The 27,756-nt window shown below is 42.6% G+C and overlaps 1 protein-coding gene across 2 annotated transcripts in view; it reads left to right on the top strand.

Moving 5' to 3' along the window:
• Nucleotides 1–27,756, top strand: part of HTR4 (5-hydroxytryptamine receptor 4) — a 283,663-nt gene that overhangs the window by 178,037 nt on the left and 77,870 nt on the right. For both annotated transcript variants that reach the window (XM_075274689.1, XM_075274690.1), the window contains 2 exons: nt 10,909–11,062; nt 19,706–20,274. In XM_075274689.1, the coding sequence (XP_075130790.1) occupies nt 10,909–11,062; nt 19,706–20,274 (723 nt within the window). The remainder of the gene's footprint in view (nt 1–10,908; nt 11,063–19,705; nt 20,275–27,756) is intronic.

The following is a 27,756-nucleotide window of genomic DNA, read 5'->3' as shown; positions in this document are numbered from 1 at the left end:
CATATTAAGACACTGTGCTACTAGCAGGTATTACTAGTGGAGGCGATGTGCCTAACTATAGAATCTAGAGCAGTGGCTCTTAACCTGTGGAAAGTGTATCCCAGGGGGTACATAAAGCAGTCACTGCTCTAGAAGTGGCAGATTTAGTGTGTGCTCTTGTTCCAGGCACCCACCATCTTTAAATAGTCATTGTTTTGGGAGAGGGCCTCCTCTACAGCAGGTAGTCTTCTAACCACCCCCATAAGCAAAAGGATTGCTTGGCACCTTATACACGCCATTTTTTCTTCCCCATTTGAGATTGGAAGCAGGAGGGTACTTGGCTTAAAAAGGTTAAGAAATGCTGATCGACAACCCACAGTAGCTCTTCACATGCGATATTCTACACCTATGTCTTGACATACTTATAATTTGAGTCTGTTATCATATTATCCCACAGTAACATCTTAAAGAGATTGATCTTAAACCTCTATGCAGCATTCCTTGTGTCGCCCCCTCTACCATACATATTGTAAGCTCTTATAAGCAGGGCTCTCGCTCCTATTGTGAGTTGTATGAATTGATTTATTGCATTGTAATGTCTATGATTTGTAACGAGCACAAGATGTTGGTGCTATATAAATAACACTTATTATTCATTACAAGAAATTTATAAAATACACTCTTAGAAAAAAAAATGAAATGCACTCAGAAAACTCTGTGTTATTTAAATGATTACAAGTGCGGTCTATTCAGAGAATGGGTCTTGCTACAAGAGGCTGTAATATGAATTACCTGCTGCCCTAAGAAAAGGCTCAAAAGCTAGTTTCAAGTTCTGGGTCAAAAATTACTGTAAGCACGTTAGTATAAGGAAAATGTTTGTTCTCATACCGTGTTGCCATTGTAAGTACGTTAGCTACTCCTTGCAGTTGTCGCTTTAAGATTTCCATGACCACAAAAACAAACTGCTTGGGTCCGCAAAGCCTGTCAGTGCTTTAAGACATAGACCCGATCTGAGATCTTCCTCATCCTCTAATTAAGGGTGAAGGTGGGATATTTAACCCTTGCTGAAGTTTAGTCATGTGCCTGTGATTGTCTTGTGTAGTTGGGCTCTTTAGGGTCCATTCACACGGAGGAAAATGGTGAGGAATTTGGTGTGGAATTTCAGTGCTGAAAAAAAGCCTCACATTGACTCCAATGGCTTCCTTTTTCTGCAATGGGAAGCTTTTTTTCAGCTGTATATTAAGTGTGTCCTGCGATGACAGCCACCCACTGTTGCTTTCATTTGCAGAGGCGTCATGAACAAGTAAACTGCACAGACTGGAACTGTCTCGTCTTTAGTGACAAATCCAGATTGTGTATGGAATCTGATGACGATCAGGTTTGCAGGTCTTCTGGTGAGCCTTTGTCATGGAGTGACACACTGCCTCAACTGTTGGTGTGATAATCTGGGAAGCCATCATATATGTCAGTTGGTTACTTGAGTAGTGATATGAGGGACACTAACCTCTCAACAGTATGTGCAGGACATTGTGCATGCACATGTGTGGCCTCTCATGGCAAGGTTTCCAATTTGCATTTTTCAACAAGATAATGCACACCCACACCACAAGGGTTTCCCAATGGCCTACCCAGTTGCCAGATTTATTTATCAAGCATTTATGGGGATGACTGTGCAGGATGTACAGGCCCAACTACAATATGTGTGGGCAAATATGCAGCAGGTTATCAGACAGAACGTGAATGCCTCCATGACCAAACATATATTACCTGATATCCAGGCTAGAGCTGCCCAACAGGGTACTGGAGCCTCCTTTCAATTGTACAGTTTGGCTGCATCCCAAACACTATGTGAGGAAACATTATAATAAAAAACCTTATCACCTCTCATTATTGGCATCTATGTTTTGGCCAAGGCATATTTCTCCATCTTCAAGGATCAGTCTTTAGTTTTATAGTAAGTTACGGTAACTCTTAATGCATTGTACGTCGTTTCATAAATAGTCGTCTAAATATAGTATTTCTTACTGTTAATTGTAAATATACTGGAAGAAGAAGACTTAATATTCTGATGGATAATTCAGTTGGCTAATGTGAAAAACAGGACAGAATTGTTGTTCCGTTAATGATTATACACTGAGAACAATAAAGGTTTTCGAAAGTACTTAACTATTTAGCAGCAACTTGGTGTTAAATATATAAGACGCCCAGTGATTTTCATGGGGTGGAACAAAAGTTCTCATTCCGTTTCACTATGGCAGTATACGTCCATTTGTTTACTTGCCACAAAGATACATTTTTCAGTGAGAAAAGACAACTTTATCCCTGAAACAAATGGATTTCTGTTTAATTTCACAGTTCTTGTGTGCAGTGGTACTCTCGGTCACCCACTGCTCAGCAGACTGCAAAACAGCCCCATTCAATTGATGATGGAAGACAAGGAACATTGTTGTGCTTGAAAATTCTTCTAAGGAGCCTTAGTTTTTAAGGCTAACATAACTATGTTTAGCATACCTATATGTACACAGTACCTGCAGATTAATACACACTTGTCAATAATCAATCAATGCCCCATAATATTGATGGATATATTATCGCCCAGTGGCTACAACTATAACTATTGTTAGCAATAAAACAACCTCCAACCATCCAAGTGGCAAGCAAAGTGCCTTCATGATATGCCACTAGCAGTATCTGCACAGCCAAGAAAACCATATTTTCATCGAAAAATATTACCCATTAAAAAAAACTAGTTATAATATTCTATCAGCAATGTCCTTGTATCAGAGATGATCACATAATCATAATGGGCCTTCATAATGCCTGGTAGGCTAAGAGTGCCTCCATAACTGAGAACAACAATATTAGCAATTTAAGGCCTGGTTCACATCTGCATTGGTAATCTGTTCGGGGTAGGCCGCATGGGGACTCTCTCGAACGGACTACCGATTGCATTGTCAAGCGGTGTGCAGTGAGAACACACGGACCCCATAGACTAGATTATAGTCTATAGGCCCGTTTGCTTTCCGCATGAGTCATGTGGACAGGTAAGTAGATATTGAACTACTTTGCTGTCCACAGGTTGCATGCGGAGACTGTTATAGTCTATTGGGTCCGTTTGCTCTCACTGCACACCGTTTGCCAATACGTTCGGTAGTCCATTTGGGAGGGTCCCCATGCGGACTCCCCCCGAACAGATTACCGATTCAGATGTGAACCAGGCTTAACATAGTCAAAGAGGTATAACTTGAAGCTCCTGGTCCCCAATTCAAAATATGGAATGTGGTTCCAGCTTATGATTTGTCTATGAAACTAGTATTTTATGTTATAGAGAAATTTGGGCCCCTCAGGCTCCTGGGGCCAGTAGCAGTTGCTAATTCTGCACCCCTATAGCTACGCCTCAGAAATACCAGTGCTCCATCAAATCTGGCAAGTCGTGGTACAACTATATGCACATAAGCCAGCCAACTAGCATGTCTTACTTCCTCCAAAGTAGCTGTATCTTTCCTGTTTGCTGCCCATACTACTTTTTTGTTTGCCCAGGTGGTAGATCCTAACTGCAAAGGGTGCAGTCATGTTACCCAGTGAAAGAAGCAATATACCACTTATGAATATACCACTGGGCGGTTTTTCGAGCTGTTGCCTCCACTTTGACAATTTAACAATATCCTGTATCCAGCACCTTAAACTATGCAATATAATAAATTTTGTCTAGTGCTATCATGAACTTGAAATATTACACACTATAGAGATGAGTAAAAAAAACGGAAAGTTGCTTTTGCTATGTCTGTAATGAAAGTTTTCTTGGTGGCTTGCATAACTTGGAAGAAAAATTAGTTTATACGCTTCTGCCGGCTAGAGCGAATATTAATGAACAGGTTTTCTGCACAGCAATGTATAATATGCAGCCTGTATATAAAGAGATGATAATTCTTATTCCTGTCATTCTGGACGCTAGTCGAGATCTGAAAGTCACTTCCCCGGCTTTGCATTATGACTCATTATTTAATTACCGGCAGACGGACTAAAACTCCTCCATCAACCGCGGCGAATCTTCTGTTAATTATGGAAATTGTATCTGGTGCTAAGGTTTATCCAGCGTCACCTTATTTCCATGTACTTTGCAGGAGGGCATACAATTAAATATGTTTGGGTTATGACAATTTACTAAAATGTTACTTTTTGCAGATAAAGTAGGCTTTCACAGTTTAATTTGGTAAGGTCGATATAGCTGAAATTTCCCACAGTTCATCTCCACTTAGAGTAATGTGCTATATTATTCATATTAAGTCAGAGAGATAGTATTCCTGCTGTTGAGTTATTGAATTATGTGATAAACCTGATGTTACATATGGTCAAGTTTGAGATTTCAGTTCTAAAATATGCGGACACCCACAGGCACAAGCGCACCCATACATGTAGACCTAAGTGCACTAACCTAAGAGATGATAATGTGATGTGGTAAAACACACTCTACATAGAAATCATTGCTGTTCAGAGGTTTCTCATTCTTATGCCTATCAAAGAAGACAACAGGGCCTCCAAATTTTGCAAGCAGTCAATGAGGGGGATACAGAAATCAAAAGGCAAAGACCTACATAAAAATTTAGGGCACAGTAGCAAATAATAAAATGGGCTCCCTTCTGGAGTTTAACACTATTACATGCTTAGCTGCTTGGTACATCACACTCACAAATTGGCTTGCTGTAAAGAGCTGGGAAAAGATTCCACTTAGTCAAATAAAGCAGTCCCATATCTGGACCCCCGCTCTTTACTCAATCGCCATATGGTCCTCCTCTGTGGTACACAAAGAGCAGTTAGCAAAAACTCTATTTCTTCCATTCAGGTTTGACATTCTTAGGCCCCTCTGGGATGCTGAGTTCACCTTGTATAACAAGGTGTGTGGTCGCACTGTCACAGCATCTCCTCAACTGGCAACTAGCCCTCCTTTCGGTTATTCCTAGCAGGATTTCTGTGGTAAAGAAGGTCCTCCTGCGACACTTTCTTGCGGCCGCCAGAATAGTCATTCCCAGGCACTGGCGCAGCACTACTCTGCCCTCCTTGGTTGAATTATTACAGGAGCTTCTCCCCATAAAGAGAATGGAGGCCCTGGTTGTGGAGGACTAGCCAGATGCCTTCAAATTTGATGCTCTCTGGTGGCCCTAGGTGGTATTTCACGAGTCGTCAGAGTTCTCCTCCTTTTTCTCCTGATCGCAGGAACCTACTGTTTTTCTCGAAGGTTACTGATCATTTTACCCTCTTCCCGTTGCTCTCCTTTTTCTACTCCCCCCTAAACATTTTCCTGGTCTTTGTTTCCCCCATATGTTTGTTTGTTTGTTCTTGTGCTTGTTACTGGATCTTGCACTACTGAGCCCTCGCGCTGTTACCAGTGTATTTTGTCTTGCATAGCTGGAAGGGGTCTCCCCCTGGCCTTTTGTTCCTCTCCGAGGCCTGCGTGCCCTTGATTTTGTTTTATTCATGTCATGTTTCTTTTGGTTTGTTCTTTTTTCCCTTCCTAGTTTTATATAAAAATCTTAATAAAATCCAATTACACATAAAATCCAAAATCCCAGGACTTGCCAGGGGCATCTTGCAAGGTCCCTCTGCTACCTAAAATGTGCAACTATTCTGTAAGGCACAAGGCAGGTAGGGGCCCCATTACATTGCTTGTTTATGACTTTATGGGAGAACTGCCACTACTAACCCAAACTATAACACCAGTCCCGAAACTCTAGATATTAATGTTGACATTGTACATGGATAAAATATCCCGATAATGAAATGGTTAATTGCAGCTATTCTAACTGAACCTGTCGCTATAACATTTAGGACAATGCCGTTTAAGCAGTTACCACATATGCTTTGTAGCTGAGATTCAAGGTGTAAAGGGTTTAACCATGCAGACGTATATACATATATACTCCATATGTAAGAAGCATTACATTCTGACATATGGAAAGGAAGGAAATTGCATCATACATTACAATGCTTTAATGAAAGCTGTATTATATATATATACGCCATATGTAAATAGTCACCTGTCATGAAATGGCATTTTGTACTAACAATTAAATTACATTGAGTTATTATAGTTTCATCATGGATTCCTATATGACACTTATGTTTTGTTCACAGACCTGAGTAAAGGAAGTCCTACGACAAGAAGGAACCATTTCACATTACAGCTGTCAGTTACAATATTATGTTCTAGTCTGCCTCAAATTCCAACATAATAATAGCAATTACGGCCCACACTGAGCAATCTGATGTGATTTGTACAATATGAAGAGACTTGCATTATTCTTATTACTCCATAACAGGTGATAATAGAACATAAAAGTATATCATACACTTGTATGGTACGTGGAAACCAAATTCCTGAATATTGGAGCCTCTCTGCAGTGCCAGACAGGCATTCAGTACTTTGGCAGCCCTCACTGTAGGTATACAAATGCATTAAATGTATATTACAGGCTGAGGTGGGAGCTTCAAATTCGAGGAAATGGATTCTTGATGTGTTTCAGGTAGAATTTGACAGCATGGAATTAGAGATGTGTGAACCTGACTGACAGACAGGAGATGCCTTGTTATGTAAAGAATGTAGACGTGTTTTCCTAACCTGGAGAGGAAAAAAAAAGTTTGTCAAGGTCAAAATAGGAGGTTTCGGAAATGTTAATGTCCTTATTGGCTAAGCCATGTTTATAATTATCCAGGCCTTCAAGACTTGTTACATTCATCCTTTAGGTAGAATTTTTCTGAGAAATGACTGTATATAGTAGCTCTAACCTTCGGCCAACAAAGAAGTGGTTTATTCATGGAGGTAATGGTCAAGCCATGGATATTGCACTAAAATGTAACCCTTTCTGATATGGATTTTTATATGCATGTTTGCAAAACCTAGACAACTGTATATTAGCTGCACACAATATATTGCACGGAATATTTTTACATTCATTCACATTCGATATATCTCTCTACACTATTTGGAGGAAAAGATTGGGACTCGGATCTTTATCACTGAATTCAGGTGTAGTCCCATTTCCTCTTAGAAATCTCCATGACCAACTTGAAAAGCTGAGAAGTTGAAGCGTTTAGGAACCACAGCAAATCGGCTCGGCTTTGCCTGCCATTTTAACTCTTGGTGGTTTATACTTTTAGAAATATGAATATTCAGGGTAGAGGAGTTGTGATACTTTGTCCTCACACTGTACTTTTAAGTCATTTCCCCAGTTCACTTTCATCCTCAAGCTTCGAGGTCCTCGATCTCAGACTCTTCGTCCTTCATGTTGTGGTTGTCTGCTTCCCTTCACTAGTTCCTTTCTCACTTTGCTATTAGGATCTCAATCTCTATCCTATGAAAGGCCTTCTCTTATTACTAGAGATGGGTGAATGTTTTGGCATAAGCCAACTTCGACTCACATGCCCAAATTGTTCTTTTGTTTGTTTGTATTTTTTAACTAAATGCATTGCACTGAATTATTATAGTCTGGGCTCGCTGCTAGGAGGCCCAAAGAGTTGAGGGAAGATGAGTATAAATGTTTATTTTTTACACTCTCTAAAGCCACCCAGAGTATAATAATTTCACCTCCAGTTGAATCCAAACTTGTTCGACCTGAAACAAACCAGAGAACTGAGCCACCTGAACCTAAAACTAAACTAATCTTAGGAGGTTCCCCATCTCTACTTATTACTTTGGTAGTGATGGTCCTCTCCTGGCTCATATCAGTTTCTGACTTGCCTATCATGACAAACCGCTTTTCACAGACACTTTACAGTCTTCATTTATCCCCATTGCCTGCCTGCCTTTTTCCAAATTGGCAACTTAACTGTACAATACAACCTACAAAGGTGCACTGGATGGAACAGCAGTATACTTGACCTCCTGACGCAGATGGCTGTAACTTAATATGACTTGATATGATATAGGTCTGGAGAAAATCACATCAGCAGATTTCCTCCGCTGTAAGTTCATATTTAAAGCATATATCTGTGCCCTTTAAACAAACCTATTATACTTGTCTCTACAAAACCTAATAATCTAAAATGTCTCCTCGATATTCTTTGCTCCCTGTAAAGTGCAGACCCCATCACAGACGTCTCTGCCACTTATTTCAAAGTTAAAATTGAAAGAAATCTGTCTTGAAATGATGGCGCAGTGTCTAAGTACCACTCATGTCATCCCTCCTGTACTTACCGTTGTTCACTTTCAGCATTTGATCCATTAACAGAAAACAAAATGTCCAGGCTCAGCTCTTCCACCTGCATTAGTGACCTTATTCAATTACACCTTGTTCATTTCACTTGCGTAACTATTTAGTATTTAACCTCTTTCTTCTAGTATCTTTCCCTCCCCTTTTAAAGATCACCTTTTACCACCTTCACAAATTCCAGCTATTTACACCCTGCAATACGCTCTGCTCTACCAGTTCTGGTGCATTTGCAATTTTTTCCTAGACACCACCTTTTCTGAGCAATCATTGCAGTTATTTTCAGCCCCCAATATGCTAAATACTATAGATAGGCGAACACAGTCAAAATAAAAGGAACATGTTTGTTTATGGATAAATGGATGATATGCAGGGGATACAAACTCAAAGTTTAGCCATACACTCCGTTGCCACTTTTATGCACTGTAACGTTTAAAACACTCTAAAAGGTTCCCACATTTTTTAGGCTCATTTGGCAATTATATTGCAAAAAGCAATGGTTTTAGAGAATAAAATGTCAGTGTTGATGCCCTGTAAGTGTTACAGGCTTGTTAAAAATTTTAAGAATTCCACCATTTTGGCTTTATAGCAAGGATCTAAAAGCACAGCAATCCAGTACTCCTCCCTCTGCTTTGATGCCAATAATAAGCTTGTTGCTATGTAAGCAGTGGAGCATACAGCGTGCCATGCTTGCCACCATGTGCATGACCCCGATTTTGTCATGGTTGGTCTTTTTGGCCAGTTTGGGCACCATTATCGTCATCTTGAAACAAATCAGGGTCAGTCTCCTCCCCTGGGTGTGCCTTTCTCCTCCTCCTTGTCTTTTAGCCTAGAAGTCTCAGTTCCTCAGCCATAATTACCTTGACTCAGATCTTCTTCCTCCTCCAGTACCCCTTGCATCAACCCAGGTCAATAACTAAAAGATGGAAGCTGTTCTTCCTCTTCCATCTTTATTGCATGAGTTTAAGTGCTTCCTGTAAGATATATAATATATAATTTTCGCTAATGCTGCAGTTGTCCCTGCAGGCAAATTTGGTGGCCTCTTCAAAGGTCTCGAGAAGCTGTCATACTTTCCTCATGAACAAAATGAAAAAAAAAAAAAACAACTTATATTGAGATTATTCAGGCTAGTGCAGGCTGTGAGATTTTTTTTTATTGGATGATATATAAAAAATTTAACAATCGGAGAGGGTTTTTTTCAGATTGCAGAAATACTGTGTTTTCCAAAGCTTTTGCATATGTTGCAAGTATGCCTACGGAAATGCCTGTGGTTTCTATGTAGGTATAATTTAAGCAGAATTTCCACAGATGAAAACTTCTATGATAAGCAATGCGGGAAAAACCACAATGCGTTTCTGCCACTGTTTATCCCACAGAGCTTTTTGGCAGTTTGCTACGTGGGGCCTTAGCGTTAAATAGATTTTTCAGATTAGCACAGATGGAATTACGGTTTTGCTTTTAGAACAGCAGTTTGTATGCATATAACAAAAATTTAAACTCCTGCACTACAGGAAAAAATGCAATGCTTCCCCTATGGACTTTCTGCTTCAAGTATACCTATAGGGAAATCTCCAGCATTTCTATAGTTATAATTGACATGCTGCGAGTTACAAAAACACAACAGTTTTTGAAATCACAACATATCCTCTGTGGCTATTTTTTTGCAATGTGGGGATGGGATAAGTCACCTCTCTCCCTACTAGGCCCATTCATTTGGGTCTAATCCGGAGTGGAATGCCATGACTGGATGCCGGATTTTGACTGGACCAGATTCTGAGGCGGCCTCTGCGTCAAAATCCGGTCCAAAAAAACCCTGTGTGAACCCGGCCTTAGTATGTCCCTTTCCTACTTACTATTGTCTTCCCACTGACTAGTTAGTAAGAGAGAGGGGAACTGGGTTCTTAGTGATTAGCACTAACAGCATGGACTGTATACCTCATAATGATGAATAACAACTGGGGAGATGATATGTATCTGATCACTCGGAGTCATGAGAATGGAGATGCCAATATCTCCTGTTTGGATAGAGTGGCTGTTTAGCATACATGTTATCATATCATTCACTCTATTGGACTGATGGAGTTTGTGTAATTTCTATTAAAAATTGTCTAGGCTGGATCCCCATGTTGCGAAAATGCAGTGTTTTATGTACAGCAAACACTACACTTTAAATTACCTACAAAGTGGATGGGATTCTGTCTAATCCCATCTACACATTGCAGAAAAGAAATACGCAGGGAACTGCAACATATCAATTATACCTAAAGAAATGTTGGCATTTTCCGTATAGGTACAATAGAGGCAGACAGCACACAGAGGAAAACTTTGCGAACTTTCTGTGGAAAAAAAACCCAATGCGTTTTGGACACGGTGTTTTCTGCAGCGATTATTAGCTGCGGCTCTCTACCCGGGGCCTTAGCCTTGAGGTGCAGCAGGATTCCAGTAATTATGATTTAAACATCGAATGTTTTATTTTTTCCTCCACCAATCCTGCATTATGTGCTTGCTTGTAATGTTCTTCTAGAAGTTTATACTGACTACTCCTTCCTATGATCTTTTGATAGGTATATGAGAATGAATATTAGGTGAGGCAAGCACAATGTAAAATAAACCTTCATAGAGTCAGTATAGATTGTCCTAATAATACCAAGCTGTTACCTAATCTTGTTTATCTCTTGTCAGGCTGTACATTTATCTACTCTTTTGTTTTCTTGTGTTTTCTAAGATACTACGCTATTTGCTGCCAGCCTTTGGTTTACAGGAACAAAATGACCCCACTGAGAATAGCATTGATGCTTGGAGGATGTTGGATTATCCCAACTTTTATATCATTCCTGCCGATTATGCAAGGATGGAATAGCATTGGCATCCTAGACTTGGTGAGTTAAATGGCAGCTTAGAGGCTGTAACTAGAAAGTGGTAAAATGAGAATAAATGTATACATGAAAGATGTGGTTATATAAAATTATACATCATTTGATAGCAAAAAATAGGTAATTTTCTGATACTACATTGAATAATCAGTTCTGTCTAGGTTTGTGTAATCCCTGCTATCAATTCCATAATGCCTGACAAAAACTATTTAACGCATGTATGAATAGAGCCTTAGGGCTCGTTCACATCTGTGCCCGGTTTCCGTTTTGCAGGTTTCCGTTTCCTGCTCAAAACAGAGCAGGATACGGAAACCTGCAGGAGTCTTTCTCACCCATTCATTTGAATGGGTGAAAAAGATGTCCGGCCGTGAGTGGCGGTGAGCGTTTTATGCTCTCCGCCGTGAAATCGGGTTTTTTAATCCGGACACAGTGTCGGACATGCAGTACTCTGTGTCCGGATTTAAAAAAACGGTTTCGTGACGGAGAGCATAAAATGCTCACCTCCGCTCACGGCCGGACCTGGTCTGTGGTTTCCGTCTTCTTGCATGCAGAAGACGAAACCACAGAACGGAGACCAGAACGCAGGTGTGAACCTAGCGTTAGTAAGGTAGACTGTTATTTGTTCATGTAGGCAAATGGGTTTTTAATAAAGCAAGTTAACTTAAAAGGAACCTTTCACTATTTGGGGCACATGCGGTTTAATACACCACTAGAAAGCTGACAGTGTACTGAATTCAGCACTCTATTGGCTTTCCCATTCATTGTCAGAAGGACGTTTCTGACAGTCTGTGAGGAACGCCCTTCCTCACAGCAGCGTCTATTGCGCTGTACTGTGAGAGGGGCCATTCCTTACCGTCCAGCGATAACGCTGAGCGGTGAGGAACGCCCCCCCCCAAGTACTTGTCTATGGACGAGTACTGTGAGGAGAGGGTGAGGGCGTTCCTCCCCGCTTTAACAGTACAGTGCAGTAGACACTACTGTGAGGAAGGGCGTTCCTGACAGACTGTCAGAAATGCCCTTCTGATGGTGAAGAGCTACGTTACTGGCGCCGATAGCTCTTCACCGGGGGTGCAGAAAGGGAAAGCCAATTCAGTGCACTGTCTGCTTTCTAGCGGTGTATTAAACCGTATGTACCCATAATGATGAAAGTTCCTCTTTCAAGATGGTGAAAGAATGACTATAATCAGACCAGAATATATTAAAATAATAGGTGTTCAACAGATGAAAAGAGTTACTACTTAGCTGTGGTTACAAACAGGGCCGCCATCAGGAATTTTGGGGCCCCATACAGCATAAGTGTCTGCCCCCCCCCCCCGCCATTTTGAAACTACCTTATTTTGCGACACACCAATTATGTATTACATTTCTCTTTATTTAGCAGCATTACAAGGCTTAATCAGATTCTATTTGCAGGTAAAATCTGCTACGTGTGACAGCGCCTATAGAGAGCCAACACCATTTATAAGAGCCCTCCTAATAAATCCTCAGGGCTTTTTCACGTTGCGTTTTTGGCCTCCCTTGCCGGGATACGTTGGTAACCAGTCAGAATCAGCTGTCAACTTATCCCTGCACGAAGAACTGGCCATTAAAAAAAAGGGGGGCCTGCAGTTCTCCGTGCAGGGATAAGTGGGGAGCTGATTGTGACTGGTTACCAACGTATCCCGGCAAGGGAGGCCAAAAACGCAACGTGAATACTCCTTTAAAGTGAAAGTCTCACCCCCAACCAGGCTGCTATGCTAGTAGCATAGCCTACATCATTATTATTCTCCAGCTAAAAACTTATATATTATATATTATTGCCCCAGTTCCCTCTCCGCAGTGCCGCACACCCGATGTCCCAACAATCCCCCCCCCATCCACCCTCTAACATTTTTCCATTGCCCCCTGTACCCATACTTCCCAACTTTTGAAGAACCAAAAGAGGGACAAAATGTGCGGCGCGCTTTGCGCCCCGTGGGAAATTTAGCCCCACCCACTATTTTGACTCCGCCCACTCATAAATTTTTCATGGGCCCGCACACTGTATAATCCTCAATGAAAATATAACAAAAGAACCGCTCAAACCCCTTTAAATAGAAAGGAATGGAAACATACTTGATTGAAGGCTGCTGCGGATAAATCCCCGACTGGAGAGGATGCAAATGCACGATGATGGAACCGAAGAAAATAAGATATCCAGCGCCAGAAAGATTTTTTAAAAATTAAAACTTCACTTTTACTTCATAAAAAATAAAATGATTACAAAAATGGATCCACTGAGTAATACAAAGATAGTAGCTTACGCGTTTCGGGGCTTGATAGTATGCCCCTTACTCATAGCTACGAGTAAGGGGCATACTATCAAGCCCCGAAACGCGTAAGCTACTATCTTTGTATTACTCAGTGGATCCATTTTTGTAATCATTTTATTTTTTATGAAGTAAAAGTGAAGTTTTAATTTTTAAAAAATCTTTCTGGCGCTGGATATCTTATTTTCTTCGGTTCCATCACTGTATAATCCTCCTACAGTCACCTGTAAATTATATGTCCCCCCTCCGTCTCTCCCCCAGCTTCATATACACCCTTCATCTGCCCCCAGATTCATATCCCCTCCATCTCTGCCCCCAGATTCATGTCCCCCATCTCTGCCCCCAGATTCATGTCCCCTCCATTTCTGCCCACAGATTCATGTCCCCTCCATTTCTGCCCACAGATTCATGTCCCCAAATCTCTGCCCCCAGATTCATGTCCCTCCATCTCTGCCCCCAGATTCATGCCCCCCCATCTCTGCCCCCAGATTAATGTCCCCTCCATCTCTGCCCCCAGATTCATGTCCCCCCATCTCTGTCCCCAGATTCATGTCCCCTCCATCTCTGCCCCCAGATTTATGTCCCCTCCATCTCTGCCTCCAGATCCATGTCCCCTCCATTTCTGCCCACAGATTCATGTCCCCTCCATCTCTGCCCCCAGATTCATGTCCCTCCATCTCTGCTCCCAGATTCATGTCTCCACATCTCTACCCCCAGATTCATGTCCCTCCATCTCTGCTCCCAGATTCATGTCTCCACATCTCTGCCATCAGATTCATGTCCTCTCCATCTCTGCCCCCAGATTCATGTCCTCTCCATCTCTGCTCCCAGATTCATGTCCCCTCCATCTCTGCCCCCAGATTCATGTCCCCTCCATCTCTGCCCCAGATTCATGTCCCCTCCATCTCTGCTCCCAGATTCATGTCCCCTCCATCTCTGCCCCCAGATTCATGTCCCCTCCATCTCTGCCCCCAGATTCATGTCCCCTCCATCTCTGCCCCCAGATTTATGTCCCCTCCATCTCTGCCCCCAGATTCATGTCCCCTCCATCTCTGCCCCCAGATTCATGTCCCCTCCATCTCTGCCCCCAGATTCATGTCCCTCCATCTCTGCCCCAGATTCATTTCCTCTCCATCTCTGCCCCCAGATTCATGTCCCTCCATCTCTGCCCCAGATTCATGTCCCTCCATCTCTGCTCCCAGATTCATGTCCCCTCCATCTCTGCCCCCAGATTCATGTCCCCTCCATCTCTGCCCCCAGATTCATGTCCCCTCCATCTCTGCCCCCAGATTTATGTCCCCTCCATCTCTGCCCCCAGATTCATGTCCCCTCCATCTCTTCCCCCAGATTCATGTCCCTCCATCTCTGCCCCAAGTGTCATGCCGTCCTCTCTATCTCTGCCCCCAGATTCATGTCCCTGCATCTCTGCCCCCAGTGTCATGCTGTCCTCTCCTTCATCTGCCCCCAGTTTCACGTTCCACATTACACTTACCTTCTCCTCCGTTCCCCCACTGCTCTCTGCGCGCCTCTCTCTCTTACTGGCGCACAGTTGTAGACGTGATGTGACGTCATCACATCGCGTCTACACTGCCGGGTAGCCAGCAGCGGCGAAGCGAGGGGCTGACACAGGTCAGCCCTCTCTCGCTTCGCCCTCTCTCGCTGACACATATGCGGCTGAAGCGAGGAGCTGACCTGTGTCAGCTCCTCGCTTCGCCGCTGCCGCCGGCTACCCGGCAGTGTAGACGCGATGTCAGCGAGAGAGGCAGCAGCGAGGAGCTGACCTGTGTCAGCTCCTTGCTTTAGCCGTGTATGTGTTCAACTCAGATCTGCGTCCTCTGAAACAAACAGGACATACAATGACTGCTGCCGGCGCCAGGGGGCCCGGCCCCCCCCCATTTTTAAATTTGGCCGGGCCCATGATGCCAGTAGCAGTAGTACTGGCCTATCGGCGGCCCTGGTTACAAATAGTAATAGGTCACTGGATGGGGAGCCCCATCATATATCATGATACACTGATATATCATGATCACTGATATATACTCGACGTTTGATGACTTCCAGAGCTGCATGGCATTTATTTAATGATCCATACCTAAGACAATAGGCCTAAGACAATAGGCATATAGTTTTTAGTTGGAGTGGGTAAAGGGCTGAGTGGGTCAGTTTGTACCATAACCATTTATGGTACACGAATTTGAAGAAATAAGATAAGATAATCCTTTAATAGTACCACCATGTAGAAATACTGATCTACTTATCACTATAGACTGACCAGTATAGTATACAGAAATACAGATAAAACTACAGAGTGAACTTCCTATAGATGTACAGCATGAAATACATATAGACTGATCAGTAAGACATTGACCCTGTCATATCACTTCAATAAGACACTATGATTTTGTAGAAAAAAAAAAAACATGTACTGTTACAGCTCATTGGTCCGAAATAAAGCTAAAAAATATGTATTACAGAACTGTTAGATCTAATTCTATGGGTTTTCCTTTTTCTAATTTCCCATAGGGTGCCCCTTTTTTCCTTGTGCGTTCACTTTGAGAACATCATATGTTTGCCTAATTACTTTGTGGAATTTCTTCCTTATCGTGCGGCTGGCGCTCTTCAATTTATTTTTTAAGCATCTTCTAGTAATTTCCCAGAGCATCTTACAGAATAATTTTTTTCTTATTTACCAACGTGTGAAATATTGGAAGTGATAAATCCACCGTGAGAAATCTGAGTCATTCAGCTGATAGCACTTTAATAGTATTCGTGTACTTTGTTCCATACCTTTTCTATAAATGCTGCACATTTATACTGTCAGATAAGCATTAAATTAATTTTAGCAACACATTCAGATGCTGAAATTTGTAAGAATGAGTCATAGAAATGATCCAGAATCGGAATGTTACAGGCAAAGTGAAAGCCTCCTATATTATCATAGTCCCTGCAATGGTAGGATCTGTCTGAATGACGGTGGGAACAAAGGGAGGGGATCTGGCAGATTATTATTAACAAGGCTAAAAAGAGTTCAGCAATCCTACCAGCACCCAATCTGTAATAGTCTGTTTCCTTCTTACTCATCCCTGCAGATTATTTCCAAAAAAGAAGAAATAGAACAAATTAAATGGAATATATTACCTGCGTATTTCAGTGTGATGGGTTTAGGGGATTTAATTGTACTTGGGACAGGAGATTTTTTTTTCAATTATATTATACTAGCAGTTTTATAGAAGAAGTAGACACATCCAACCAATAACTTCCACATATCCACAAAAAAAATGTTATATCATTTTAGTCAAATTGATATGTTTAGTTTTTATGGTGAAAATAATATTGTGAATTATTTAGTAAAACCTATATAATACCACCCCATAATCTGTAAACTGCACTGGTGGGAACTAACATATAGGAACAACCAGTGGCATAACTAAAGTCTTGTGGGCCCCGATGCAACCTTTTGTCCAGGGCCCTCTACCTCATCCCTACAGCGAATTCTTGATAGTGATGGTTATGGGTGCTAAGATGCTAATCTACCTTAGTGTGGTTGGAGTAATCTATGGGTTTTCTTGGCTTATGGGCCAGATGAAAGCTACAATCTCAATACTGATGCCAGTGCTTATGGCCCCCCTAAGGCTCCTGGGCCCCAATAAGACTGCACCCCTCAAGTGACGCCCCTTGGGTAGGGCAGAGAGGGATAAAAGTGCTGCTAACATTTCTGCAGACTTACTGGTGACTACTGTAGGAAGGAGGAAGGTGTAGTGCAAAATGGAGATGAGTACTAGTAAAGGAAAGTTCTAGAGGTATCTTACCTGATCAGGGAGTGTAGAATTTAGAATTCCAGTGAAGTCTGAGGAACAAAAGGATTAAGATAAGATAAGATAATCCTTTAATAGTCCCACAATGGGGCATCCCCAGCTCACCCAACTCTCTGCCACTCACCGCCAACAATTATGGAAAGTGGTGAATTAGGCGCATAATTGGGGTATACATGATATCTTTGGCACAAGAGATGGTCTTGTGTCAAGATGAAACACATTATGACTAGAGATGAGCGAACACTAAAATGTTCGAGGTTCGAAATTCGATTCGAACAGCCGCTCACTGTTCGAGTGTTCGAATGGGTTTCGAACCCCATTATAGTCTATGGGGAACATAAACTCGTTAAGGGGGAAACCCAAATTCGTGTCTGGAGGGTCACCAAGTCCACTATGACACCCCAGGAAATGATACCAACACCCTGGAATGACACTGGGACAGCAGGGGAAGCATGTCTGGGGGCATAAAAGTCACTTTATTTCATGGAAATCCCTGTCAGTTTGCGATTTTCGCAAGCTAACTTTTCCCCATAGAAATGCATTGGCCAGTGCTGATTGGCCAGAGTACGGAACTCGACCAATCAGCGCTGGCTCTGCTGGAGGAGGCGGAGTCTAAGATCGCTCCACACCAGTCTCCATTCAGGTCCGACCTTAGACTCCGCCTCCTCCGGCAGAGCCAGCGCTGATTGGCCGAAGGCTGGCCAATGCATTCCTATGCGAATGCAGACTTAGCAGTGCTGAGTCAGTTTTGCTCAACTACACATCTGATGCACACTCGGCACTGCTACATCAGATGTAGCAATCTGATGTAGCAGAGCCGAGGGTGCACTAGAACCCCTGTGCAAACTCAGTTCACGCTAATAGAATGCATTGGCCAGCGCTGATTGGCCAATGCATTCTATTAGCCCGATGAAGTAGAGCTGAATGTGTGTGCTAAGCACACACATTCAGCACTGCTTCATCACGCCAATACAATGCATTAGCCAGTGCTGATTGGCCAGAGTACGGAATTCGGCCAATCAGCGCTGGCCAATGCATTCTATTAGCCCGATGAAGTAGAGCTGAATGTGTGTGCTAAGCACACACATTCAGCACTGCTTCATCACGCCAATACAATGCATTAGCCAGTGCTGATTGGCCAGAGTACGGAATTCGGCCAATCAGCGCTGGCTCTGCTGGAGGAGGCGGAGTCTAAGGTCGGACCTGAATGGAGACTGGTGTGGAGCGATCTTAGACTCCGCCTCCTCCAGCAGAGCCAGCGCTGATTGGCCGAATTCCGTACTCTGGCCAATCAGCGCTGGCCAATGCATTCTATTAGCCCGATGAAGTAGAGCTGAATGTGTGTGCTAAGCACACACATTCAGCACTGCTTCATCACGCCAATACAATGCATTAGCCAGTGCTGATTGGCCAGAGTACGGAATTCGGCCAATCAGCGCTGGCTCTGCTGGAGGAGGCGGAGTCTAAGGTCGGACCTGAATGGAGACTGGTGTGGAGCGATCTTAGACTCCGCCTCCTCCAGCAGAGCCAGCGCTGATTGGTCGAGTTCCGTACTCTGGCCAATCAGCGCTGGCCAATGCATTCTATTAGCCCGATGAAGTAGAGCTGAATGTGTGTGCTTAGCACACACATTCAGCTCTACTTCATCAGGCTAATAGAATACATTGGCCAATCAGCGCTGGCCAATGCATTCTATTAGCTTGATGAAGCAGAGTGTGCACAAGGGTTCAAGCGCACCCTCGGCTCTGATGTAGCAGAGCTGAGGGTGCACAAGGGTTCAAGTACACCCTCGGCTCTCCTACATCAGAGCCGAGGGTGCGCTTGAACCCTTGTGCAGCCTCGGCTCTGCTACATCAGAGCCGAGGGTGCGCTTGAACCCTTGTGCACACTCTGCTTCATCAAGCTAATAGAATGCATTGGCCAGCACTGATTGGCCAGAGTACGGAATTCGTCCAATCAGCGCTGGCCAATGCATCCCTATGGGAAAAAGTTTATCTCACAAAAATCACAATTACACACCCGATAGAGCCCCAAAAAGTTATTTTTAATAACATTCCCCCCTAAATAAAGGTTATCCCTAGCTATCCCTGCCTGTACAGCTATCCCTGTCTCATAGTCACAAAGTTCACATTCTCATATGACCCGGATTTGAAATCCACTATTCGTCTAAAATGGAGGTCACCTGATTTCGGCAGCCAATGACTTTTTCCAATTTTTTTCAATGCCCCCGGTGTCGTAGTTCCTGTCCCACCTCCCCTGCGCTGTTATTGGTGCAAAAAAGGCGCCAGGGAAGGTGGGAGGGGAATCGAATTTTGGCGCACTTTACCACGTGGTGTTCGATTCGATTCGAACATGGCGAACACCCTGATATCCGATCGAACATGTGTTCGATAGAACACTGTTCGCTCATCTCTAATTATGACCCATTTATGCCAGAAAATGTAGATTTGTAGATAAATTCCTTGGAAGCAGTTTAGTAATTTTTGTTACACCAAACTCATTATACGAGTATTTTTATACGAAAACTTTTTTTTTTTTTTTTTTAGGTAGAAAAGAGAAAATTCAGCAAAGACTCCAATTCTACATACTGTATCTTTATGGTCAACAAGCCGTATGCCATAACATGTTCAGTGGTAGCTTTTTACATTCCTTTTTTCTTGATGGTGCTTGCCTACTATCGTATTTATGTCACAGCCCGAGAACACGCCAGACAAATTGGAGTTTTGCAACGAGCCGGCGCACCAGCAGATCATCGACATCAGCATCCTGATCAACATACTACTCACAGGATGAAGACAGAAACCAAAGCTGCTAAGACACTGTGCATTATCATGGGTTGTTTCTGCCTTTGTTGGGCCCCATTTTTCATTACCAATGTGGTTGACCCTTTCATCGATTACACCGTACCAGGGCAGCTGTGGACAGCTTTTCTCTGGTTAGGCTACATAAATTCAGGGTTGAACCCTTTCTTATATGCCTTTTTGAACAAGTCTTTCAGGCGTGCCTTTCTCATCATTTTGTGCTGCGGTGATGAGAAATATCGAAGACCTTCCATATTGGGACAAACTGTCCCATGTTCTACCACAACTATAAATGGATCTACACATGTACTTAGGTAAGTGCATTCTAAAACTTTCAATATGTTTACTACTTATTTGTGTTTATGGGAATACTTATTGAATAAGAATAACCTATTTTTGCAGTGTGAGTGCTAAATTATATGTAGTTCTTCATGATTAGAATTATTAATAAGTTTTACAGCAAAACCATATGGCGGGATCAATAGACAATACTGTATTGATTGATGTAATAAAGTTGGAGATGTTCAGAATATCAACCTACATATTGAGCACATTGTCTAGAATCCTTAGAACATGGGATCACCATAACTACGTGTGTGTTTGCAGCTTGGATATCCATGCTAAATCACTACTTGGGTCGGTTTTACTTTGTTTCATGTGGAATGAGTCATTATTGAATGCAAAGCACAGAGCCTGAAAATATTGTGTTCTACTTACACAAGAACAGATTGCATTAGCTCAGATATGCATATCATAAAATAGTGAGAAATCGCAACTGAAATAGGAAATAATCTTCCACAAGCTTTGTAATGTATTTCATACAATTGTCTATCTCCACTTCATCACCTTACTCTGTACGTCTCGCGCAAGCAGCTTCCAAGCGGTACAGAACAAATCTTTTGGAAATGTGGGCTTTAGGTGGCTGAAGAATACTATATGTTCCATAATGGCATGACATGTTTGCTTAATATATTCAGTTCTAGAATGGGCAAATGGTTAAAAATGCAGTAATTTCTTTTTCTGTGATTTGTGTAGTTCACTCTGTGTTCATCTTAAAGGGGCTCTATCATTTGGAAATCATCATTTTAGATAGTGATATGCCTGAATAGCCTTTAAAAAGTTTTTTCAGGTGCTGCTACTAGATTTTGAAAAGACCCCACACACACATTGTGCACCCCCCTGCGTCATACCTTTATAACGCCCCTTCTTTGCTTGTGAAATCTCGGGCATGTACAATAACGCTCCCTTCTGAGCGCTGCTGTACATGCATTTTCTTGTGTGCTTTCTTCCATTGTCCATAAGAAAATGGCGTTCGGGCATGTGCAGTAGTGCTCAGAAGGGAGCATTACTGCACATGCCCGAGATTTCAAAGCGCAAGATCTACAGACAATGGAGGCAGTTATACCTACGGAGGAGGAGGGCATCTCAGGAGCACAAGCAAAGGAGGGGGCGTTATAAAGGTATGACGCAGGGGGGTGCACGATGGCTTGGGGAATGCCCAGGGTGCACGGAAAAAATGGGGGGTGTCTTCAAAAACTAGTAGCAGCACCAGAATAGCCTTTTTCAGGCATATCACTATCTAAAATGAAGATTTCTAAGTGATAGAGCCACTTTAAGGTGCTCAGTACCTCCTATTATATAGAGAACTGATTATAGGGCATAGACATAGGTAACAACTCGAGTCCCCTCTAGTCTATACTACTAATACAACTACTATTATTATTCAGCAACAGAATGTTATATAATGCAAATTATTTAGAAAACTTGTTATTGTGCACTCTCCTACGTTATTAATGTTTCTCCATATACCACATGAAAATGACTGTTAGGCTAAGGCCCCATGTAGTGAGCCGCAACGAAAAAGCGCTGCGGAAAAGACCACAGCAGAAATGCATTGTGGTTCTTTCTGCATAGCTATTCAAAGAATGCCCATAGTTTTTTCTATGGACTTCTGCTTCTATTATACTGCCAGCGTTTCTGTAGGTATAATTGACAAGCTGCGACTTACAAAAACGTGAGCGCTTTTGAAATCGCAACATTTTTGCTGCAAATGGTTTTTTTTTGCAATATGTGGATGGGATTAGCCAGAATTTCAGACAATGTAAAACTATAGGTTTTTTGTTGTGGTGTTACCAGCACGGTCAAATGGTGGCATTTTCTCTGCGTGGGGATCTGGCCTTAAACAGGACTGGACCATACAGTCCTTATCTGTGTGGTGTTTAGTTGCTTCTGTTTTCTTGAACTTGGTTGTCGTGGATAAGAGGGAAAATTAGATCTGCCCATTGGGAACAAGGCAATATATAACTGATGGCATTTTCTGAACAGTGCTGCAGGTTATCTTGACAATGGGAAAAAGTTAAAACGACCATTGCTATTATATGACATTGTCCTATTTCATTTTGAAGTTCACTATGATGAGCTAAATACTGTATTACATGTACAAAACCTGATATGGGTTCTAGTTGTGTGATGTTTCGTTGCAACATTTTTTAGCTTTGTATCGCTATGTGGGTTCTTAGCCTTAGACACGTTTGCCCCGCTAGTATTTTTACATAAAGAAATCTTTAAATAAGTTTTACTTGTGAGCAGAAAAAGCAGAATTCACACTGTGTAAAAGTTCCAGTAAATGTCATTGTGACACTGCTTTAGGAGATATAACAAATAACTTCATTTTACCAGCAAGTCGTGTTGAATTCATTTGTAATCTAGGGAAAGGAACTCTTGCACTTCTAGAAAAGAATTTGGAAGCCAGTGACTGGAGGTCTCTTTATCTTGCAGTAAAAAGATACTTTCTCAGATTAAAAAACTAGAGGTTATAATTTATAATGGTCGCCTTAACTTTTTGGTAATATCCAAATAAAAGTAACTCTAGGTCCTATAGTCAAAAAGTGACATTAACAACACTTATTGTATGCTCAGTTTTCATATAATTTTTTTACCACTTACCGTATATACTTGAGTATAAGCCGACCTGAATATAAGCCGAGGCCCCTAATTTTGCCACAAAAAATGGGAAAACTTATTGACTTGAGTATAAGCCTAGGGGGGAATCACTTGTAAACAATAAAGAGATATTACGTGCCAAATCAATATAACAAAAAGGAGTGAGTGAGCAGCTCACCAATGGACGTATTAAAAGAACACAACCTTTATTGATATGCATTAAAAGAAAGGTATTTTTAAAAAATGAAACAGCAACCACTTAAATAAGGATAAAAATGTTTGTGTGTATAAACTCAAAACACATAAAGTGGCCAGGCAGTACTGTGTCTCTATAATTGACACTTGACTCTGCACTATTATGAACCACTAGTGTATTAAATACACAAAAGGGAGGATACAGGGCAGGACAGGAGTAGTAGGGGAATGGGCACTCAAACACAGCCGTCAGAAACCACTCGCTGATTATTTGTACGAGTCCTCCTATTTCCCCAGTGATGTAACCGAACACCTGCCTGCCTATGAGCTCAGAACTAATGTCTAGCCTAGGTTCATTAGTATTCGTTTAACCTACAGGCTACTAACTATCCACAGCTCATTTGTTTTTTCTTTTGCCTGACGCGTTTCAACTATGGGCTTAGTCACTTTTCATTAGCCCATTGTATCATCAGAGGCATTTCTAATATCCAGTCTACCCACAAGGATTATAAATTGCTGGTGCAGACCCTCCCGCTCCCTGCCACGGCACTGATACTTGGCCGTACGGGGCCGCCGAAGGTACGGCCTTTTAAGGCATAGGTCCCGCCCCCATCTATGTACATCAACCAATTGCCGTCTCTCCTAGACAGCTGATAGAAACCGCTGATGTACACAGGGTCGGTATCTGCCACTGCGCATGCGCAACCGATGGACCAATCACAGGACAGGGGGGGCAGCACATTCATCTACCGACTCCACCCCCACCAGAACGCCGCGGCCCATAGGCATATAACCGCACGAACAGTCATAAGACCGGTAGGTAAATAGTGAAAATAATTTCCACCATAGCCACCTCCGAATATAGATTTCACCTAATCGGAGTATACACTAGGGATGCTGCAACAGGTAAACCAACCCCCCCTATTTTTAAGAAAACCACAACGAATTAACACCTAAAGTGCCACACCAAAAAACACCAGAGTAGCTCTGTCAGAATGACAGGAATTAAATATGTATACACTACACAAAGAATAGACCCTTCGCTACAGGATACAAAATCTCAACCCTGCAGCAGGACCAAACCAGAGCCCATATCCCAGAATCATGTCTATTTACATAATATGGGCCATTTAAGACGTACATAGGAGAGAAAGAGGAAAACTATCTCATGTGAATAGTCCTCAAATCGATCAGATGAAACACGCATAAGAAATCTTGTCATTTAGACCTTGAGGTTTAATTGTTTTCATCAAGAAAGTCCACCTCGCCTCTCTTTGCAGCAATCTTTGATCCAAATCTCCTCCTCTAGGGGACAGCCTGACAACCTCAATCCCCTGAAATTTTAAAAGGGAAGAATCGCCATCATGCATCTCGCAAAAATGACGAGCAATCGGTGTATTTTCCCTACGTGCAATGTCGTTTACATGGTCCCTGATTCTGCGACGAAATTCCCTAATCGTCTTGCCCACATATTGTAATTTGCACATGGTACAGGTTGCCAGATATATCACCCCTGAGGTCTTACAGTTGACAAAATCTCTGTTAGTGTACGTTCTATCGGTCGTATAGCTTGTGAAAGTATTACTTTTCCAGATGGAAATACACGCTTTGCAAGATCCACAGGCATAAGTACCAGTGACTGTTTTAGCATGCCTACCCAGCCAAGTACGTTCCGATATTGCTGGTAGGTGACTCCTTACCAACTTATCTCTCAAGTTTTCACCCCTTCTGTAAGTCACCAAGGGGCGATCCCCAATCATTGGACCTATATCCGGATCCGATTTCAGGATGTTCCAGGTGTTATTGAGAACTTGAAGCACCTCTTTGTTTGCTCTATCATACGTAGCAATGATGCGCAATTCCCCCGTATCTTTTTTCGGGGATGATTGTAACAGAGAGCTACGTTCCCTACTCAGGGCCTCCTGATGAGCCCTACGAAGGACCCCATCCGGGTATCCCCATCTCTGAAATCTACCTCTAAGATCTCTCGCTGCTACCTCATAATCTGAAAGATGGGTACAGTTTCTGCGAAGACGCAGAAACTGCCCCTTTGGAATACCACGTCGCAATGGTGCTGGATGCCAGCTATTCCATTCCAGCAGACAGTTTGTAGCTGTCTCCTTACGAAAGATTGTTGTACTCAATCTCCCTGAGGCTGATTTCGAGATCCTTAGATCCAAAAAAGTGAGGGATTCCTCCCTAATTTCGGAGGTAAAAAATAACCCAAAGGATGTTAAATTTATCATCCAGGGTACTCACTGATGCTGAAATTTTGGTCCTTAAAAAAGGATTGTCCTATATGCCGACACCTAATTTTGATTTGTTCACATGGATTAAGGACATCAATCTATTTTGTCGGAAATTAAAATGGAGGAAATTCTATAAAATTACTGACAGACGTACTTGTGATGCCCTGGGCATAGATGAGGGAGATTTGCCGTCGGTTCAGTTGTTGGGGGAATTATGGGAGGAGGGTCAGATACCCCTGGGGGAAGGCCCCTTTACTAAACTGCGTCATCCATCTAGGAGGTTTCCCCCTTTATCCGAAGATACGGCTATTGATGTCTTCCTCAATGTGACATCCGATCTCTTGTCTAAAATCAATGAGGGACATAAGATTTTTTGTAACTCTAACACTACACGAGAGGAAAGGGACATTATAAATGGTTTGGAGTCGGATGACTCCATAGTCCTGAAACCCTCGGATAAGGGGGGCAATCTCGTGGTGATGGACCGGAGAATGTATATTAAAATGTGTATGACCATCTTGAATGATCGGGTATGCTATGAGGTCCTCCAGAGTGATCCCACGAATACTTACCTGTTGGAGCTACGGGACATTCTGGTAAAAGCAAAAGAGGACAAACTGATTAGTGATCAGGAATTTAATTTCATGCTACCTAAGCACCCGGTCAGACCCACATTTTATGCACTACCTAAGGTCCATAAGGGCTTGTCCCCGTTAAAAGGTCGCCCTATAGTGGCAGGCATCAATAGTATTACCCAAAATATCTCATACTATGTTGATGAAATATTGAGACCGTTTGTTACATCCCTTCCATCCTTTGTTAAGGATACAACTGATGTCCTGAGGAGGTTGGAGGACATGGTGGTCCCGGAGGGGGCTTTTCTGGCTAGTCTGGATGTGGAGGCCCTCTACAGCTCCATACCCCATGATAGGGGGTGTGGGGCTGTGGAGGGCTTCCTTAGGTCTAGGGGCACTCAGTTTGTACAACACAACGTGTTTGTCATACGTTTACTCCATTTTATCCTGACCCACAATGCCTTCCTCTTTGACCGCCTCTTCTTCCACCAGCTCAGAGGCGTGGCGATGGGGAGCCCTTGTGCCCCTGCGTACGCAAATCTGTATCTGGGCTGGTGGGAGAGGGAGGCGGTCTTTGGTGAGGAAATGGAACAATGGGCATCATATATCGTCATGTGGGTCAGATACATAGACGATGTGTTCTTGATCTGGGGGGGCACAGTGGACCAATTTAATCGCTTTGTGGAGGCTTTTAACCAAAATTCTTTTGGGTTATTTTTTACCTCCGAAATTAGGGAGGAATCCCTCACTTTTTTGGATCTAAGGATCTCGAAATCAGCCTCAGGGAGATTGAGTACAACAATCTTTCGTAAGGAGACAGCTACAAACTGTCTGCTGGAATGGAATAGCTGGCATCCAGCACCATTGCGACGTGGTATTCCAAAGGGGCAGTTTCTGCGTCTTCGCAGAAACTGTACCCATCTTTCAGATTATGAGGTAGCAGCGAGAGATCTTAGAGGTAGATTTCAGAGACGGGGATACCCGGATGGGGTCCTTCGTAGGGCTCATCAGGAGGCCCTGAGTAGGGAACGTAGCTCTCTGTTACAATCATCCCCGAAAAAAGATACGGGGGAATTGCGCATCATTGCTACGTATGATAGAGCAAACAAAGAGGTGCTTCAAGTTCTCAATAACACCTGGAACATCCTGAAATCGGATCCGGATATAGGTCCAATGATTGGGGATCGCCCCTTGGTGACTTACAGAAGGGGTGCAAACTTGAGAGATAAGTTGGTAAGGAGTCACCTACCAGCAATATCGGAACATACTTGGCTGGGTAGGCATGCTAAAACAGTCACTGGTACTTATGCCTGTGGATCTTGCAAAGCGTGTATTTCCATCTGGAAAAGTAATACTTTCACAAGCTATACGACCGATAGAACGTACACTAACAGAGATTTTGTCAACTGTAAGACCTCAGGGGTGATATATCTGGCAACCTGTACCATGTGCAAATTACAATATGTGGGCAAGACGATTAGGGAATTTCGGCGCAGAATCAGGGACCATGTAAACGACATTGCACGTAGGGAAGATACACCGATTGCTCGTCATTTTTGCGAGATGCATGATGGCGATTCTTCCCTTTTAAAATTTCAGGGGATTGAGGTTGTCAGGCTGTCCCCTAGAGGAGGAGATTTGGATCAAAGATTGCTGCAAAGAGAGGCGAGGTGGACTTTCTTGATGAAAACAATTAAACCTCAAGGTCTAAATGACAAGATTTCTTATGCGTGTTTCATCTGATCGATTTGAGGACTATTCACATGAGATAGCTTTCCTCTTTCTCTCCTATGTACGTCTTAAATGGTCCATATTATGTAAATAGACATGATTC

This window comes from Leptodactylus fuscus, chromosome 5, assembly GCF_031893055.1.
Source record: "Leptodactylus fuscus isolate aLepFus1 chromosome 5, aLepFus1.hap2, whole genome shotgun sequence".
Lineage (NCBI taxonomy): Eukaryota > Metazoa > Chordata > Amphibia > Anura > Leptodactylidae > Leptodactylus > Leptodactylus fuscus.
The sequence above is the reverse complement of the archived record's forward strand: the minus strand, read 5'-3'. Positions and strand labels throughout refer to the sequence as shown.